The 19,086-nt window shown below is 42.4% G+C and overlaps 2 protein-coding genes across 2 annotated transcripts; both read right to left on the reverse strand.

Moving 5' to 3' along the window:
- Positions 1-719: 719 nt before the first annotated feature.
- Positions 720-10,292, reverse strand: LOC308354251 (histamine H4 receptor-like; the record flags this gene model as incomplete). The annotated part of the gene is made up of 3 exons (XM_080821608.1): positions 720-1,668; positions 7,330-7,493; positions 10,265-10,292. The coding sequence occupies 3 exons, from the start codon at positions 10,290-10,292 to the stop codon at positions 838-840; spliced, it is 1,023 nt and encodes a 340-aa protein (XP_080677734.1). The 3' UTR covers positions 720-837.
- A 4,989-nt stretch (positions 10,293-15,281) lies between these two features.
- HRH4 (histamine receptor H4) lies at positions 15,282-15,500 on the reverse strand (the record flags this gene model as incomplete). Its single annotated transcript, XM_080821609.1, has 1 exon — positions 15,282-15,500. The coding sequence occupies one exon, from the start codon at positions 15,498-15,500 to the stop codon at positions 15,282-15,284; it is 219 nt and encodes a 72-aa protein (XP_080677735.1).
- Between the last annotated feature and the right edge of the window lie 3,586 nt (positions 15,501-19,086).

Consider the following 19,086-nt stretch of genomic DNA (forward strand, 5'->3'; position numbering starts at 1 on the left):
TCAGGTTTAATCACACCATCCTTTTGTTAATCTCTTAGCTTTTCCCTTTCTTCCATATTTTCTCACAGAGGTTTTAGCCAACATGGAAGTTGGAAGAAGAGGGCAGGAAGGAAAGAAAGAAAGCCATCCTTTCAACCAGATGGTGATCTTGTCTGTAACTTACTCTCTCAACCTATGTTTGCTGGGCCTCCCAGATAATGGCACAAAGGACATTTGAGAACTACAACTACCTACTCTTCCCTCCCCACACTTCCTTCTTTTCTGGGATCAGGAACACACACACACATGCCTTCCACTTTTCTATCTGGGCCCACCCTCGCTCCCTGCCCCTCAACTCAAACCCCAACACACCTGCCCACTGATCATAACAGAGTTGCCCACCTCCAGCAAAGAGGGCAATATAGCCCCCTTTCCTATTGTATATCTTGGGAAAAACAGCTTTAAAACTTGAGAATTTTTCATCACTATAAAATAAAAAGGGAAATTCACTTAAGGCTATGGCAAACCCTGAACATAGAAAGAAAACAAGAACTCTTAATTTTCACCATCAATGCTATATCGAGATCTAAAAGACAAAGAGGAGGCAATGAGTAAGAAAGGTACAGTGATTTGTGGCTATAGTTAACAAAAACATTGTCATCTAATTCTAACTGTACTATTATTATTCGTTTTCCCTTGACTTCCAGGCTCCAATCTTTTTTTTTTTTTTTTTTTGAGTTTTCAAGTGTTACAATTTTATGGATTTTCCTGGTAGAGTGGAAAGGGCAAAATGAAAGTCAGATCAAATTCATGGAGGTGAGATTAAGACTAAAATTTTTATGAAGGATAAAATTACCTTTAAGAGGACATTGACCGAGTCTGTGACGGTATGGACATTTTCCTAGGAAATAATTTCAAGAAAGCCTTCTGGAAATGCTTGTGACACAAGGGATACAGAAAAGGATTGACAAAGGAATTGAGCCATTGAAGCCAAAATGTGATTTCATACCCAACCATGTGAGGACGCTTGTCTAGTGGGTAAGTTGAACGAATGATTGTAAACAGCGAATAGGGAGCCCAACAAAAGGCAAAAACACCTAAGAGAATGGCCAGTGACTTGGCTAATTTCCTGGCTCTGAGCAGTTCAATATGTTCCCTTTGGTGAAGACAAAGTGAATCAGAATGGGTGAGGGAAGCCATTTTGGAAGCAACTATACTGCTATTCATCTGGGCTCTTACAGAAAACAAGAGGCTGCTCTTTCTTTCATGTCTTTTCAGAGGAGTAGATGGTGCTATTTCCTTCGGTTCCGGAAGAGATGTTCTTCGAAACAGTCTGCCCGTGAGGGAGGACCCACAGTTACTGGGAGAGACAGTAGAAGTGAGTGTGGGCTGGCTTTGCCACCGACTGAGATTGCTACGTTTCCACAGGCTCCAGTAAATGTACACATTGAAATAGGCCACTGCAAAGACTGGGACCAGGAATTCAAAGAATGACGAGATGGCGAGGATGTACCATATGGTAAAGAATCCAGGTTCACAATCATTCTCCTCCAAGATCCTCAAGCTGGAATTCTTCCAAGACTCTGAAATTAGAATTATTGGCCCATGCACTAAGAAGGCCAGCACCCAGACAGCCACCATCAGAGCCCCGATCTTCAAGTGCCCAGTGTGCTGAGCTCTGTAAGATACCTAAAAGAGACCAAATAAATGGTTTCAATATAATGAACATGTGTTGGTTGCAGAAGGCCTGTCAGAGGTCTTCAGGAGTTTCAGGGCTATGCAAGAGGTAGTCAAGCTCCCTGGCCCTGGGTAGCCTGATATGGGCCAGGAGAGAGGGTTCAGTTCCAGAGGCAGACTTTCTCAGGGGCCTTCCAGAGGAAATCTGTAACCCTCAAGATTAAGCCTCTGAAATTCTAGAAAACGTTAAGATCAATATCTAAAATAAAAACGTGATGTTTGGGGCACCTGGGTGGCTCAGTGGGTTAAGCTTCTGCCTTCGGCTCAGGTCGTGATCTCGGGGTCCTGGGATCGAGCCTGCTTCCCCCTCTATCTCTGCCTGCTGCTCTTCCTATTTGTTATCTCTCTCCCTCTCTCTCTGTCAAATAAATAAAATCTTTTTAAAAATAACAAATAAAAAAAAAAAACGTGATGTTTCCAACTCCGGAGACACTAATGTGAACGGGCAAACTACTGAAACTATGTGCCCCCTTTCACAGTGTTTCACAATCTGCCAGCTGGGTCACAAGCAGCATTTTTCTTCTAATGAAAGAGAGCGCTCAGTGTCAGAATGCCTCACGATTGCGAGGGTCTGTATTGTTTGATGATGCTTTGGCTTGGGGAATATAGACCTACAGAGAGAGAGAGAAGCATGTGTACCGAACCCCAGTATCAAATGCGTTTCTCTCAGTGGTCACAGTCAAACAAGACTGAAAGCCACTGGCTTTTTTGATTCTAATATTCAGGAAGAATCTACTCTGTAGTTTATCCTGAGACGTCAAGGTGGTGTCAAGAAAAGAGAATTCTTACATCACTCCCAAGAAGATGACCCCTACCCCAAAAAAGTCTAAACCTTCTATAGAGAAATAGTGTAATATGACTGAGCATTACCAAGTCATTTCCTTCTATAAACATTTCCACTCAACAAAGATGGTGCCAAAGCTGTGCTGGCCAACCACTTTGAGAGACATGGCCAAGGCAAGCACCAAGGTCTTTTTTTAAAAGGTAGAGAATGTTCTAGATCTGCTTGGTCACAAAGACTGGCTTCTATAAGGGAAAATGAGATTCTATGAGTAAGGATTGCTCTCAGTTCTCAGAACCCATGATCTTTGATAGATCTTGATATCTTACTATAAGAAATCTAGAAGTTTGGGGCACCTGGGTGGCTCAGTTGTTAAGCTTCTGCCTTCAGCTCAGGTCATGATCCCAGGGTCCTGGGATCGAGCCCTACATCGGGCTCCCTGCTCAGCAGGAAGCCTGCTTCTCCCTCTCCCTCTGCTGCTCCCCTGCTTGTGTTCCCTCTCTTGCTGTGTCTCTCTCTGTCAAATAAATAAATAAAATCTTTAAAAAAAAAAAAAAAGAAATCTAGAAGTTCACCCACCCTACATGAGGGATAAACACACGAACAAAGACTTTTTTAAGGGGACCTGGAACAGACAACCTCCCTGAGCTTCTTTTAGATCAGTTAGTATCCTTCCAGCTCATGTGTTCCATATTTCTCTGATTTCCTCACTCAAGGGAAAGGAAATGATTTCCTCACGAAACTGGAACATGCCTCTCTTTCCCCCATTGTTCATGTACTATTTTCTCTGTGAGTTCATAATCTCGTGCTACAGTGTTTTCTCGTTTTTATTAAAAAGGCACAACAGTGCCCAGCACTGTCTTCTTTGATGGATTGTGCAGGCTGGGAAGGGCTCACCAATTGGCTGGAGGTAAGAGGAAGCAGGCTTAAAAAAAAAAAAAAAGTTATTTTTAAAAACTGCAGGGAAGTGGTTTTTTTTTTCCAAATTACTGATATTTCTGAGGCTAAGCTAAAATGCATATGGTGCTGACCACAAGTTCCCATATACAATACGCTTTTTTGCCTTCTGCTTCTCATGCTACTAATTAATACATCTCTTGCACTAAATCTAATGATTATGAAGATGGTAACAATACCCAGATGGTCATAAAACTGCATTTAGTTTTTTAATTGCTCTGTTCAGCCTTTGCAATGGTGTGATGCAATATGCTGGAAAGCTATCTCTTTTCTATTATGCATAAGGTCAAATGGGATAATGGACATCTAAGGGAATTGAAAAGATGATGCCCACCTCTTCATCTCTGGGTAACATTTTTGACAGAGATCTCAAGCACTGCTTGCATCCAGGCCCCAGCCAGTTGGAGTGGCCTTCCTGACACCTGTCAGTGGCCCAGTCCTCCACCCATGACGGAAAATGTTTGTTTTTCAGGAGATTGCCTCTTATCCTGCTTCCTTTCCTTCCCCAGTAAGATATGCAAACACTCTGTCAATCAGGTTTCTTTTATAAGGCAGAGCAGGCCCCAGGACTTGCTGGAGTTAATGAGTTGGCATTGCACAGCCATCCCCAGTGCCTGTTGCAGGTTGAATTGTGTCCTCCAAAGAGATAAGTTGAAGTCGTAAGACCCGGTACCTGTGGGCCTGACTTCATTTGCCAGTAGGGTCTTTGCAGACATGATCACGTTAAGATAAGGTCCTATTCAATTAGGGTGAGCCCTAATCCGGTATGACTGGTGTCCTTGTAAAAAAGACACAGACACACGGGGAGAACACCATTTGTCAATGGAAGCAGAGACTAAAGTGACACATCTACAAGCCAAGGACCATGAAGGAATGCCAAGGATGGCTGGTAATATTAGAAGCTAAGAGAAAGGCATGTAACAGGCAGCCCTAGAGGCCTCAGAGAGAGCACTGCCCTGCCTCCACCTTGAATTGGGACTTCGGGTCTCCAAACATGAAATGCATTCCAAAGAAGAAGTTTCTGTGGTCTTAAGCCACCTGATGTGCAGTACTTAACTACAGCAGTCCTAGGAAACTAGTGAGTCCCCAGCAACCATATTTTCCATGGCCTTGATTTTACTCTCAAGCTTCCTCCTTCAGAAAGCCCTCTCTCCACTCACCACCTTAATTCTTCACCCATTTGAATTCCTACTCCTTCCAACTATACTGTTCTTCCCCCACCCACTCTTGCTTGCTTCAGCCCCACGGAAATGTGCCCCTCCAGAGAATGGGTCTGAGCATGGTAATCATGCACTGCCATCTGCATAGGGACTACCTTTTCCATATTATGGTCAGATTTCCATTTCCCAGGCCCAGCCCATGACTCTGCCTTATCATACGGTCTCCTCCACTTCGAACTACAGCAAGAGCTCAGCTTCGCCACAACCACTTCCTACGAGCTTCAGTGGTCTTTGAGGGCTTCCTGGCTCACACTGCTGCATTTGAACTCCTCACCAGCAGAGGCATAAGAGCTGCCTGAGCGCCCCCTGCCGCCACCATGCTCTGGGGTGCCAGGCTCTTGCTGTCCTCTTAACTCCATGCTATGTACTAAGGATCTTGGTTCCAGCCGACCCAGCCCTCACCAAATTTATAGGCTGCGTGGCCAGGGGGGAATCCTCAGGTCAAGACTAGGAAACAAACCCACTCGTTTTTCTCTATGGACATCAGTCCTCATGTCTCTGTGACTTCTACACACTTTTCCTAACTGTGCAAACTGTCCCTTAACTTTGCACCCACCTGAGGTAGACCCAAGGGCTTGGACATACAGCAAAGGGATGTCCTATAAGAAACATCCAGTGAAGACTAAAAAGAAATACTAACCCAGAAAATAAAAGGAAATGCTTCAGCACAAATGGGAAAGGTTATGAATTAGAGCACTCTTTTTTGAACATTTTGACGGACTCAAACTAAGAAATATGTTTTATATTATCACTAAGTTCGCAGACAGAAGTACTCATAAAAAATACATTTATTATGTACAAGATACTCTTGATACTTTATATTCTATTTTTATTCTGTTTAACTATGGTTTTTTCTGTATTTTTCCACTGGAAAAAAAAAGTGGTCACAACCCACCAAACTGACTTCGTGACTCAATAATGGGTCACAAGTTGCAATTTTTGAAAACCATGAGCTTATAGGCATCTGAACTGTTCATCCAAGCTCATCAGCGCTCTCTCTGTAGTTTGTCTAGTACCAACTGCAGCAGACTCTGGTGTCAATCATGTACCCCAGGCCAAGGGTCTGGATGTCCCAACACATTCATTCTCCCCTTCTTCCTGACAATATGGCAGCTCAGCTAGAAATCACATTTCCCAGGTTTGTTGCAATGAGATGGGAGACCATGTGACTAAATGCCACCGATAAACTGTGAGTGGAAATGATTGTATGATTCTGCACTACTTGGTTAAAAGAAAATTCCTTGCCCTGGACTTCGGCCTTTTCACCATCTTTTCTAGAACCTGGAGTGTCAGCAACCTGACCTTGAACATGTGGAGGAGAATAATGACCTAGTGCAAGGGTAAGCAAACTACTGTTTATGAAACAAATGTGGCCCACCACCTGTTTGGATAAATAAATTTTTATTGGAACACAGTGAATGAATCATTCTTTTTTTTTAACATATTATGTATGGCTGTTTTTGTGTCACAATGGCAGATTTGAGCAGTTGCTTTGGAGACCATATGTCCCTTTATAGCAAAAGTTTGCTGAGCCCTGCCCTAGAAGGTGCGGAGTCACCCTGTTAACCTAGGTCTCTGGATGAGTTCCTGGAGCCAAGGCTTTCCTGGAATGTTCTGTGAGAGAAAAATAAATTTCTCTTTTGTTTGAGCCTCATCTTTGTCCCTACAGTTGATCCTCACCTTGTGCAATATACCCTCCCGACATTGTCTGCTCCAAGCTGCACAGCCCTCCCAAGCCAGAGCTGTCACCATCCTCTCAACACCTCCACACCACTCCTAGTCCAGTGCACTGAACCCATCTGCTTCTGGATCCATCTCCACATGAGTCTATCATGCTCCTCAAAAGTGGAGAGTAAGGTTTCATTTCTATATCCCAGCATTTAGCAAAATCCCTTGCACACAGTCATACCCCCCAGAAATGTGGGTCCTGGGACTCAAGAGTGAGGGAGGTTTCCCATCTAGGTCTCAAAGACTCAGATTACTGCCCCATATTTCTATACCCCTGACACCCTCTGTCTCTACTTGCATCTGCCTTGTTTTTCCCCTTGTTCTATTGCTCATAAAGTTCGCTTGCTTAAGAACTGTCACTAACTTGTTGACGAGCCTATTCCAAATCTTGGGTCAGTACGGATTTTCTTGGCAGGGCTCCTACACTGGCACTGGGATTTGACCTCCCAGGCTGGTCCCACTGTCTAAACTATAGCTTCTCTGTATACTGTTCTTTTTCCTTTGGCCATTTGAGATTGATTTTCTCACAACATTCAAAAGTCTGGGCATCTTTCTACTCACCCACCAGGAAAATATTCAGGTCTTAGTTTGTGTAAGGAATGGACTTGATAAATCTACTGGGACTCATACGTCTATCCAATCCACTGTGGACTCAGTATACCGCTTCCAACAACTTGTCTTGGGTTTTCTTTGATGGCCTTCCCATGCTAGCAACACAAAGGGGAGTGAGTGACTTAGCCAAATCACACACAGAAATTGTTCACTAAGGACCAATGAAAACATAGCGCCAAATAACAGAAGGATTATCAGGCTCCTCTAAGGTTTGCCAACTAAACAAAAAATTACACTTAAAAAAATTTCTGCTTGGGGACCCAAATGTACAAGTATGTCATCTTCTAAAGAAGGTAAATGAATGTTTGGACTTACAGCATTCGAGACTGACTGGTATCGATCATAGCTGATGAGAACAATGTTATACACAGACGCTGTACACAAAAGATAGTCAACAATGAGCCAAAATGTACAGAGTCTACTTCCAAACTCCCAATCAAACAGCGTGTGAGGGATGTACAAAGGAATGGAGATCATACCTGTATGGGGGGAAAAAAAGGCCAAAAAAAAGCACATATCAATGAATACAAAGAGACATAGGCATACAACACAGTGACATATCTGAATTGACCAAAAGGGGGTTGATTATAATTTAGAAATTCATGGTGTTTCATTAGCAAAACTCAGGACTGATTTCCTACACATTCTTTAAACACCAGTCTTACAGTAGCTGTCATTAAGTATCATACGTTTCCTTATTACTTTCCAAATTAGGCTCAGGTCCCTACCTGCATTTCCAGCCATATAGAGAACAAGTTATCCTTTTCTTTCTTTCTTTTTTTTTATTTAAATTCAATTAGCCTACATATAATATATCATTATTTTCTCATGTAGGGTTCAATGATTCATTAATTGCATATGACACCAAGTGCTCAGCACATCATGTGCCCTCCTAAATACCCATCACCCGGTTACCCCACCCCCAACCCTCCTCCCTTCTGCAATCCTCAGTTTGTTTCCCCCAGTCAAGAGTCTCTCATGGTTTGTCTCCCTCTCTGATTACTTCCCATTCAGTTTTCCCTCCCTTTCTCTATGATCCTCTGCACTATTCCTTACACTCCACATATAAGTGAAACCATATGATAATTGTCTTTCCCTGATCGAATCCAACCCAAGCAGGACGGACCAGCCTTCCCCCCAACACAGCCCACAGTTTCACATGTCCTTTGCCAATAGCATTCTTTCTTCCTGGAATGGCCTCCTCTCTTGTACTGAGAAGTCTAATTACTTCCTCCTCATTCTTCTTTCACTTCACAAAAAAAGACTTCTCTTTGTCATCTTTCTTGGAACTTCCTTCTCAGAAGTGACCCCTCTGTCATCTGCATGGTGCTGGCACTTTGCTCTTCCCTCCGTCTCTCATGTACAAACACTTTCCTTTTTTTTTTTTAATTTCTCTCTTTTTTTTTTTTTTAATTTCTTTTCAGTGTTCCAGCATTCATTGTTTATGCACCACACCCAGTGCTCCATGCAATTGGTGCCCTCCATAATACCCACCACCAGGCTCACCCCACCTCCACCCCACCTCCCCTCCAAAACCCTCAGTTTGTTTCTCAGAGTCCACAGTCTCTCATGGTTCATCTCCCCTTCCGAGTTCCCCCAACTCACTTTTCCTCTCCATCTCCCCATGTCCTCCGTGTTATTCCTTATGCTCCACAAGTAAGTGAAACCATATAATTGACTCTCTCTGCTTGACTTATTTCACTCAGCATAATCTCTTCCAGTCCCATCCATATTGATACAAACACTGGATATTCATCCTTTCTGGTGGCTGAGTAATATTCCATTGTATATATGGACCACATCTTCTTTATCCATTCGTCCATTGAAGGGCATCTTGGTTCTCCCACAATTTGACGATTGTGGCCATTGCTGCTATGAACATTGGGGTACAGATGGCCCTTCTTTTCACTACATCTGTATCTTTGGGGTAAATACCCAGTAGTACAATTGCAGGGCCATAGGGTAGCTCTATTTTTAATTTCTTAAGGAATTTCCACACTGTTTTCCAAAGTGGGCACATCATCACTAGCCATCAGGGAGATACGAACACATTCTACTTTGCCTTTCTTTCATCTTTTCACTTGTTTCTCCTGAGGGTTAGGATCAGGTTGCAAGTTGATCCTTGTATTTTTCACAACATTGAGACTTAACCAGTGGCTCCCACATTTAACTTAAATAAGTTAGTAACAGCTGATATGTATTATGAAGTTACCACATGCCACACATTGTGCTCTGTCTGCTGCATAGATCATCTCATTTAATGTTCATAGACACTGTCTGAGATAGAAACCATGCTGACTTGGGGCACCTGGGTGGCTCAGTGGGTTAAGCCTCTGCCCTTGGCTCAGGTCATGATCTCAGGGTCCTGGGATTGAGTCCCGCATCGGGCTCCCTGCTCAGTGGGGAGCCTGCTTCTCCCTCACTCTCTGCCTGCCTCTCCGTCTGCATGTGATATCTCTCTCTCTCTCTCTCTCTCTGTCAAATAAATAAATAAATAATCTTTTTTAAAAAAAAGAAAAAGAAAGAAAGAAAGAAACCATGCTGACTTAGCCGATGAAGAACCTATAGCTCAAGATGGAGATGAGATGTAATTGTCCAAGGTCCACTCAGCTAGTGAGTGGAAGATTGGCTTTTTTTTTCTTTTTAAGATTTTATTTATTTATTTGACAGAGATCACAAGTAGGCAGAGAGGTAGGCAGAGAGAGAGAAGGAAGCAGGCTCCCTGCTTAGCAGGGAGCCCAACGTGGGGCTCGATCCCAGGACTCTGGGATCATGACCTGAGCGGAAGGCAGAGGCTTTAACCCACTGAGCCACCCAGGCTTTGAAACCTCACTGACTTTGAAAACAGGCAGTGTGATTTCAGGACTCCTGATTTGAACCACTACCCTTTACTGAGTGAACAGGTATGCAAATGGTTTGGCTCTAGGCTCCCTTTCCTTTAGCTTCGCTCAGAGTTTTTCATTGTATTGACTTTTCAGACAGGTGACACTGCTCACTGAGTATGTAACCTATTAAGAGGAAGCTCAGTGAGAATCTTCTTATTTTCTCAGGCACTTGGCAAGATTTCCTGTTTTCCTATGAAAATCGAGTTAGCCTCTCTTGAAGAACAGTAGTAAAAGCAAAAGAAAGGAGAAGGAAAGGGTGCATTCTCCCAAAACCAGATGATCTGAGGATATAACCAGTGGGGTGTGGTTTCAGCACCAGTGAAAGGGAACACGGAATTTAGCATTCTCTACCTAAGTTCACATACAGGCATCATCGAGATGGAAGGGTCGCATGGTCAGTTCTCATATGTAGTTCGAATTGCCTGCTTGTTTCACGTTTGGATTATATTTTTAATGATAACCAAGCTTCCTTATGGAGCCTTCCATCTCAAATGGGCGCACGCATGCCTGCACATGCATGCACACACCTGTGATATAAAATAAGTATAAATAGATAAGATAAAGTATCTGAGATAAATCAAAGTATCTTCAAAACAGAGATGTGTAGCATGTTTTGGCCCAGAGTTGCGGCTTTCGTCTGATATTTCCGACATGAGTGTTACACACACACACACCCATGCACGCACACACTCGGCCCTGGACACATCTCACAGCGTCATGTCATTTCCTCCACAGAATGACAAAAGGCGCAAGGCCAGTAGTCATTTGCATTACAGACACCACAGTCTATTTAAACATCAAAGATTGGAGGTGAGTTCAACAATCTTGTCCACACATTTTCTGAATTAGATGAAAGAGGAAGGGTGTGTCTGGGTGTGTTCAAATCTTTAGTGGCTGCTTGACAGAGCAGTTTAAAACAGGCTGTAGTCCTATTCCTTCGGTGTGTTTTTTTCCTCAGGGTTTTATTTATTTATCTGAGGGGTGGGGGGTGGGTCAGAGGGAGAAGCAGATGCCCGGTTGCGCAGGGAACCCTATGCGGGCCCAGGGATCCCGACCTGAGCAGAAGGCACACATCACAACCACTTCACCAACTGAGCCACCCAGGCACCCCACCACCACCACCACCACCACCATTCCTTTGGCTTTACTGAAACCCTGCTGTCACCTCATGTTCTACGTGATATTTCAGCACAAATATCATGCTCAGATCTTCTGTCTTGCTGAGTGGAAATGTTTGTGGCTTATACCAAAGGAGTTTCAAAAACTGAATTGGAAATATTTCTAGGATATACCCACTCTGAAATGTTTCTATAACTTCCACTCTGGAATCAGGCTTCTGAGTCAAACGGACTCGAGAAGTGAAACTAAGAGCTAGTTTCTTGAAAAGAGCAATAGGCCTTTGGCATGACAGATTAAGGGGGTTGGGAGTGGAGAGTAAAAGAAAACAAACTGTATTAAGAGAAGGCAGTGAAGAAATAAGAACAAGGAGGTAAAGGAACAGGGGGAGGAGAAAAGACCTGTGGGTCGGGAAGGGGAGAACCCTGTGAGAACCCAGGCCACTTGCTCACCGCAGCCTATACCCCACCCCTACCCCGCCACCTTTCCTGTCTCACTTCCCACTACTCTCTCTGTCCGGCCTCAAATACACCACACATACACCCCTCAGAACCTCACACTTTCCTTAGCATGAAGTGCCCTTCCCTCAGAGAGCTTCTTCTAGTCACTCTGATGTGTCCTGACCAATGAGGCCTACCCGTGACATTTAAATGGCAACCTCCATCTCCAGCACCCTTTCTCTCCCTCGTCCCTGCTGTTTTTCTCACTAGCAATGACTACCCTCTAAAATACTATATAATTGTATTCGCTTGTTTATATTTATCATGTTTCTCCCCACTTCCCCCCTGCCAAGTAGAAATAGAAGCACCATCCCCACCACCTCAAAGAATGCCTGCTTCAAAATAAACCAATTTTGGATGAATGAATAGATGAGAATGGGAAAGCCCAGTTTGCTTGAAAATTATCACCAGTCTGGTATTACCCCTTCTTTCCAAAGCCAGCTAAGAAGATACATCTTCCATGGGAAAGTGACAATCAAAAGTTGGAGGGAGCTAAAAGCCCCAGTGAATTCTTTGGGCCAAGAGTGGAATGTGTGGATAATGGTGAGTGCATAGAGGGTGTTATGGACTGAAAGTTCGTGTCCCCCCAAAATTCATATGTTGAAGCTCTACCGCCCAGGGTGGCCACACTTGGAGATAGGGCATACAAGGAGGTAAAGTTAAATGAGTCATTGGGATGGAGCCCTAGCCCAACAGGATTAGTGTCCTTATAAGAAGAAACACTGGAGAGCTAGCTTGCTCACTCCATACACACTCAGAGGAAAGCCACAGGACAACACATGGAGAAGGAAGCCACCTACAAATCAGAAAGAGAGTCCTCACCGGGAACCAAATCTGCTGGCACCTTGATCTGGGACTTCTCAGCCTCCAGAACCATGAGAAAGTCAATTGCTGTTAAGTCATGGTATTTTGTTACGGCAGCCCAAGCTAACATTAGTCATGGGATACCAATTTTATAGATATCTATATATATCTTTTTTTCCTGGAATAGTGTGCAGATGAGATACATTTATATCAATGTAGCTGGTACTGGAATTTTTCCTCAATAAATCTTTGCTTTCCAACACTACATTCAGCCTGGGATGTTACTCAGGTGCCACAAATTTTTGATTTTCGATTAGAGGCCAGTTCTAAAACCTGTGAGAAGAGGGCATTCAGCCCAAAGTCCACATAATACCTAGAACATGCCATGTTCTGGGCCACTGCCACATGCTTCTGGAGCTCGAGGTCTCCTGACCAAAAATATGAAGAAAGGCTGCCTTGTAACTACAGAGAAACCCTCATGAGTTCTGCCCTGGCCCAGCACTACTGTCACAAGCCCACAGGCTCAGAGCCAAAAAGCCTACTTCTGAGCATGGCTAAGGAAAGAGAAGAGCCTCAACACAAAACTCTGAACTTGTTTCAGAAAGTTCTCAGAGGCTGCCCTAATTCTAAGAGCATCATGGCAAATACTGTTAAGTAAGTTTATGTCTGGATGAAGCTGGCAGGGGGCAGGGGAAATGTGAAGGATGAAGTGATTCTGGCTTGTGTCCAATTGCTCTCATCAGCAGCAAAGCCATTTATTTTTCCATCCACATGCCAATGGCGGGGGGGGGGATGGGGGGGGGGGACTCCCAGAACCACTGGTTAACTACATCAGCAGGGACATTTCTCCAAAACCCACCACATCTTTACACTGTGGTGCCCAAGCCCATGGAGGAGGGGCTGCCCTAGTCCTTCCATTGGCCACAAAAGGAAACACTCTGTTCTTATCTAGTACCATCTTTGTTCAAAAGCTTCAGGCCTCAGGCTCTCCCCGTTGGGTAGAGTTGTACCCCATCCCTTCCTACCACCACTCCCTTTGAGTTAGTCAAAACACATAATCAATGGTAAGTGCTAAGTATTATCTAAAAGTTATACAGTTCTGTGAAGAAGGCAAAGAGAGATAAATATATTTAGAGCAGAATATTCTCTCTGTTTGCATAAATAGAGTCATATAGTTACGTCTGTTTCTCTGATTGTAGATAATGATGTAGAAGGATCTACCTCAAGTGGTTAATGTGAGTTACCTGGAGGGTCAGAATTGAAGAGAGAAATGGACAGATTGTTGCCTTTTTTCAATACTTCTATATTGGTTCTCCGCCTTCATTTCTAACTCAGTCATATCTGTGCCGTGACTCCCAAACCCATCTCTCCAGCTAGAAGTTTCCTCCAGAAAGTTTATCAGCACAATATCAGAAGTATCCGCTGCCCTCCCAAATGCCCCCATTCCTATTAATTGTGCCATATTTTTCTTGTACCCAGAAATGAATCTTTATCTCATTTTTCTCTTTCTCCTGCTCAACCCCACCCTTGAGCTCTGCCTCCCTCCCCAACTTCCTTTCCACCCTCCCCACAGTAGCTCGGAGCCTTAACATATGACTTGGGCCTAGATTGCTGTAGGAATGTTTTTGAAGCCAAGCCGCCACCTGCTCCAGCTTCTCCCACCTGCTACGTCTCTGCTAATCCCTCTAAGGTGAAGCTTCGAGCCATCAGATCTCTCACCTGCTTTAAAAATCCAGATCTCGGGGCACCTGGGTGGCTCAGTGGGTTAAGCCTCTGTCTTCGGCTCAGGTCATGATCCCAGGGTCCTGGGATCGAGCCCCACATCAGGCTCTCTGCTTAGCAGGGAGCCTGCTTCTCCCCTCTCTCTGCCTGCCTCTCTGCCTATTTGCGATCTCACTCTCTCTGTCAAATAAATAAATAAAATCTTAAAAAAAAGAAATCCAGATCTCCACATTGCCTGTTGAGTAACCGCCAGTCCAGACAAACTAGTATTCAAGAGCCTTCATTACATAGATACCAACTGCTCCAACTTCATCCCCTACTGATTTCATACAGCCAGCCTGGGGCTCACACTTAGGAAGATGTACACAATGATTTTTCTACCAGCAGGTCTTTGCTGATTCTTGGAATACTCTTTTTCCATCGCTGCCTTGGGAAGTTCTACCCATCCTTTGAAGTTCATTTCAGATGCTGCTACCCACTAACCAAACAGGCCCTCTCCCTCCTCTGAGCTCACAATAGCACTTGGAAGTTCTCGTGGTTCTCACGTCATACTCTATACTGTTACAGTCTCTTGTGAGTTTCTCTTATCCACCCTCCTACATTGAAACCTTACCAAAGCAAGAGACTAACGTAGTCTTCTATATATCTCATTATCTAATCATACTTGGGTACTTAACTGTCCTTACACATTATAGGTAATCTACTACCATATGTGACCTTGGTTTGAGTTGACACCTATCTGCTGAGAAATCAAAAGAGAAGAGGACTAACATTGTTGAGCAACCCTACATTCCAGGTGATAAAGTAAGTATTCTGCGAGTTTTGTTTCACCGTAAAATAAATGAAAGCATTTATGAAGCTTAGACAATGACAAATTATACTAGAAACTCCTATGAAGCAATATCATCAACTGACATTTCTACACATATTTATAAACCTAAACATACAAGGAAAATAATTCCAGAAACAAGTAACTCTTGGACTAAAGCAATTTTAGAACTATTCCGGACTTATTTTTATTCTGCAAAAAGCAAACTGTTGTCAAATGAAAATTCTCCTACAAACCTGATTCACACATATATACCCTTCCCCTAAAATGCCATATAGCCTCTCCAGAACTTTAATTTTTAAACTTTACATTTTTAACATCCCCAAATCTATACAGTCCCTTGAAATACGAAAGTTTATTTAAAAAAAAGAAAAAGAAAGCTAGTTTTAAGGTTTTAGAAGTAAATTATAATTAGAAAAGATTCTCTGAAATAAAGATATGTAACTTACCAACGAAGAAGTCAGCAATGGCCAAGTTAAGGAAGAAGTAATTACTTCGATGTCTAAGCTTTTTGTCCACCACAAAAGCTAGAATAACCACAGCATTTCCTAGCATTATAGCAAAAGCTAGTAAGCCCATTAAAAATGCTAGAGTAACGCGAGTACTTAGTGGTAAAGCAGTTGCGTTCATGCCGTTAGAAGCTGATATCACATTAAATGATGAAGAAGCTCAAAAGAGCAAATTAATGCAGCAAGACAATTCTGACAAGTCTGTTCTCCAATCAAATACCTAATATATATAGTTGCCTACTCACAACAATATTTTTCAAAATCTAATGCTGATCTCACTGTACTTCCTGATTCTTGATAAGGTAATCTTGTGATAACAGTTTCCCTTTAACTGACACTGAAAAAGTCTTTTCCAGAAGACAACGAAATATTTTCTTGTACACATCTGAATATGATTTAGCCATCTCCCCTTAATAGAGCAATATTACATACTATGTGTGAAATATAATTGATTCAGTGTATAGGTAAGAAATGGGGCTCCAATGAGATTTATTTTTCCAGCTGTTAGAGATCTAGTTCAAGATTCCCTTCTGACCATAAAGGAAGACCATGGGCTGAATTCACCATCCCACCTGACACAAACAAAAGAAACTGGACAGTATATATGTAAGAATGGTTTTCAAGGCGCTGGACATCAGGCAGTGAAGGACAGTGATCCCTGAGAAAAGGGGAAAAACGAGGTCAGCTCTTCAGTTCTCCCCGCTTACAGTCTTCTGTGAGTTTCCAGGGCTCAGAGCAGAGAGGGGACATCTAGGAGGAGCCCCTACCAGATTTCCTGCAATGGGGAGATGAAGCTGGGAGTCAGGGAGTACCCGACAGGACTCTGCCACAGAACAGCTATGTAATATGTATATTTTAACTGCACATAAGCCGGAAGTCTTGTGTGTAAGAGGGTGCTTGTGATTGTTTTAAAAATGTAGCTGATAAAAATAAAATACACATTACATCGAGATTTGACTTAAGGTTGATTTGACTATTTTTCATTCATGATATGCAAATTAATGAAAGTGATCTTTTTTAAAAACTCCAAATGATTTTCCCCATTTGTCCCTCTCCTTCATCTTTATTCTTCTTCACATTCACTCATTATTCATTCATTAACAAAAGGCGTTAGGAATTTTTACATTCTTCCAGTTACAAAGTCCCTTTCCAAACTAGCCAGTTTCTATGTTTAGTCAACTTTGAAGGCCTTTCTATTAAAAAAGCCAGGCAGCGCTGGTTAAATGTAATTTCTTAATTCCAGTCTCTAAACTGGAGGCTCTAGAGAGCATTCAGTGTGAAAGGGGAAGGAAAGAAAGGCTGATAGGCTAACCGGGTCTGTGGTAGAAGATAAGGTTCAAAAGTAAACAAGATGACGGTAAGCAGGACAGATGAAATTGTGAAGGGGCACTGAGTGAGTTGGCCCAGAAGGTAAACAAGGATTTATTTGATGGACAGAGAATGGTAATCTGGACTATTTTTTTGTAACTTCATGTGGGAAGAGAAAGCAATCCAACAGACTTGGAGAGCTTGCCTTGTGGCCTTAGGTTGTGGGGAACTGCCTTCACAGAAGGGGACTGCTAGGTAGGTAACATTTGGGAAAAAGAAGAATGACAGGGACGCCTGGGTGGCTCAGTTGGTTAAGCAGCTGCCTTCGGCTCAGGTCATGATCCCAGTGTCCTGGGATCGAGTCCCACATCGGGCTCCTTGAGTGGCAGGGAGCCTGCTTCTCCCTCTGCCTCTGCTCGCTCACTCTCTCTCCCACTCTCTCTCTGACAAATAAATAAATAAAATTTAAAAAAAAAAAAAAAGAAGAATGACAAATCATGTTGGGCTACATTTCATTCTCTTTTTTTCCCCATTTATTTATTTATTTATTTGACAGAGAGATCAGAAATAGGCAGAGAGGCAGGCAGAGAGAGAGGGGGAAGCAGGCTCCCCGCTGAGCAGAGAGCCCTATGCAGGGCTCGATCCCAGGACCCTGAGATCATGACCTGAGTCAAAAGGCAGAGGCTTAACCCACTGAGCCACCCAGGTTCCCCTACATTTCATGCTCTTAACTTGTGTGAACACAGAGTGGACTAGGTGTGTAGCTCAGAATTCTACTCTAAGTACTCTATTTGAATTTATTTAAATTTAATGGTGTCAATTTGCTATAATTTATGGGGCAAGACACTTCCTTTTCTATCACTCCTGATGTATGTCTAACTATTCTAAGTATTTATGATACTTTAAAAATCCATGTTCTATAAATAAAAATAAATTTAAAAAAAATACATCGTGGGGCACCTGAGTGGCTCGGTCAGTTAAGTGACCAACTCTTGGTTTTGGCTCAGGTTATAATCTCTGGGTCATGGGATCAAGCCCTGTGTCAAACCCCACCTCAGGTTCCACGTTTAGAGCAGAGTCTTCTTGGAACTCTCTCTCCTTCTCATTCTGCCCCTACCCCCCTGCTTCCTCGCACGCTCTAGCTCTCTGTCTCTCTCTCAAATAAATAAATAAATCTTTAAAAAAAATAAAAAATAAATAAATCCTGTCAACTGTCTATTATCAGTAGTCTTCATAGGCATTCAGGTAGAAGTTATTCACAAAGACTGTTTTATATCATGGACTTTAACATTCAAAAAGTCATGATTAAGACCTTTTAATCAAGATTGTTAAACATTTAGAGGCTTTTATATATCAATTAGCAATTTGCTATTAAATAATTAACTTAAATAATTTATTTTATTGGACTGTGACCAGTGATTTGGCATTATTTAGATCTTTTAACTTAATCCATTAATTATGCTTATGTAACTAAGAACAGAAATAAATATCACCCTGCCTCATCTAGTGACTGTGAAGACATGTACATATAAGGCAATTGAATGATAAATTACAGATTCATCTTGCTAATGTCAAGAGAGACACAGTAAGAATCTTAACCTTACCCATCAGAACTCTGTACCCAGGTTCCCAAAAGGTTGCATCTCCTTTAACAAACAAGAGGCTAAAACCATCACCATGCAGAGTTTTTCTATCAGGTCGGCATTTAGGGATGAAGAGGAAGTAGAAGGACCAGGCTCTTTTCTTCCCGAAGCTATTCTGCATTTTCAACTGGGTGGTCTGTTGTTGAGTTTTAAGGTTTCTTTATGTATTCTAGATACTAGACCCTTATCGTATACAATTTGCAAATATTTACTCCCATTCTGTGTGTTGTTTTTACTTTCTAAATAATGTCCTTTGAAGCACAGAAGTTTTTAATTTTGATGAATTCCAATTTATTATTTTTAATTGCTTATGCTTTTGGTGTCACATCTAAGAAACACTATCTAATCCAAAGTCATGAAGACTTACTAGTATGTTTTCTTCTTATAAATTTTATACTTTTAGCTCTTACACTTAGGTCTTTGTTACATTTGAGCTAATTTTTTCTTTCTTTTTTTCTTTCCTTCTTTCTTTCTTTCTATCTTTATTTCTTTCTTAAAAAGCAAGACATGTTAAATATACTTCAAAAAAGGTACACTGAGGAGCAAGAGCTTGATCCAGTGTGGAGAAACAGACCTCTGGATGAGTCTGTCCTGGTCGCTATGGTGTTGCTAGCATAGGCGGCCAATGAGTATTTGTTGAATGACAAAATCCCAAAGAATTTCCACAGATGGAAAGCAAGTTCCACTATTTCTGCCTTGACCCAGAAACTCAGCCCATCAACCAGCTTTGCAGGGTTTTGAGTTTAGTTCAAGTGT

Source organism: Martes martes (genome assembly GCF_963455335.1).
Source record: "Martes martes genome assembly, chromosome: 13".
NCBI classification, from domain to species: domain Eukaryota; kingdom Metazoa; phylum Chordata; class Mammalia; order Carnivora; family Mustelidae; genus Martes; species Martes martes.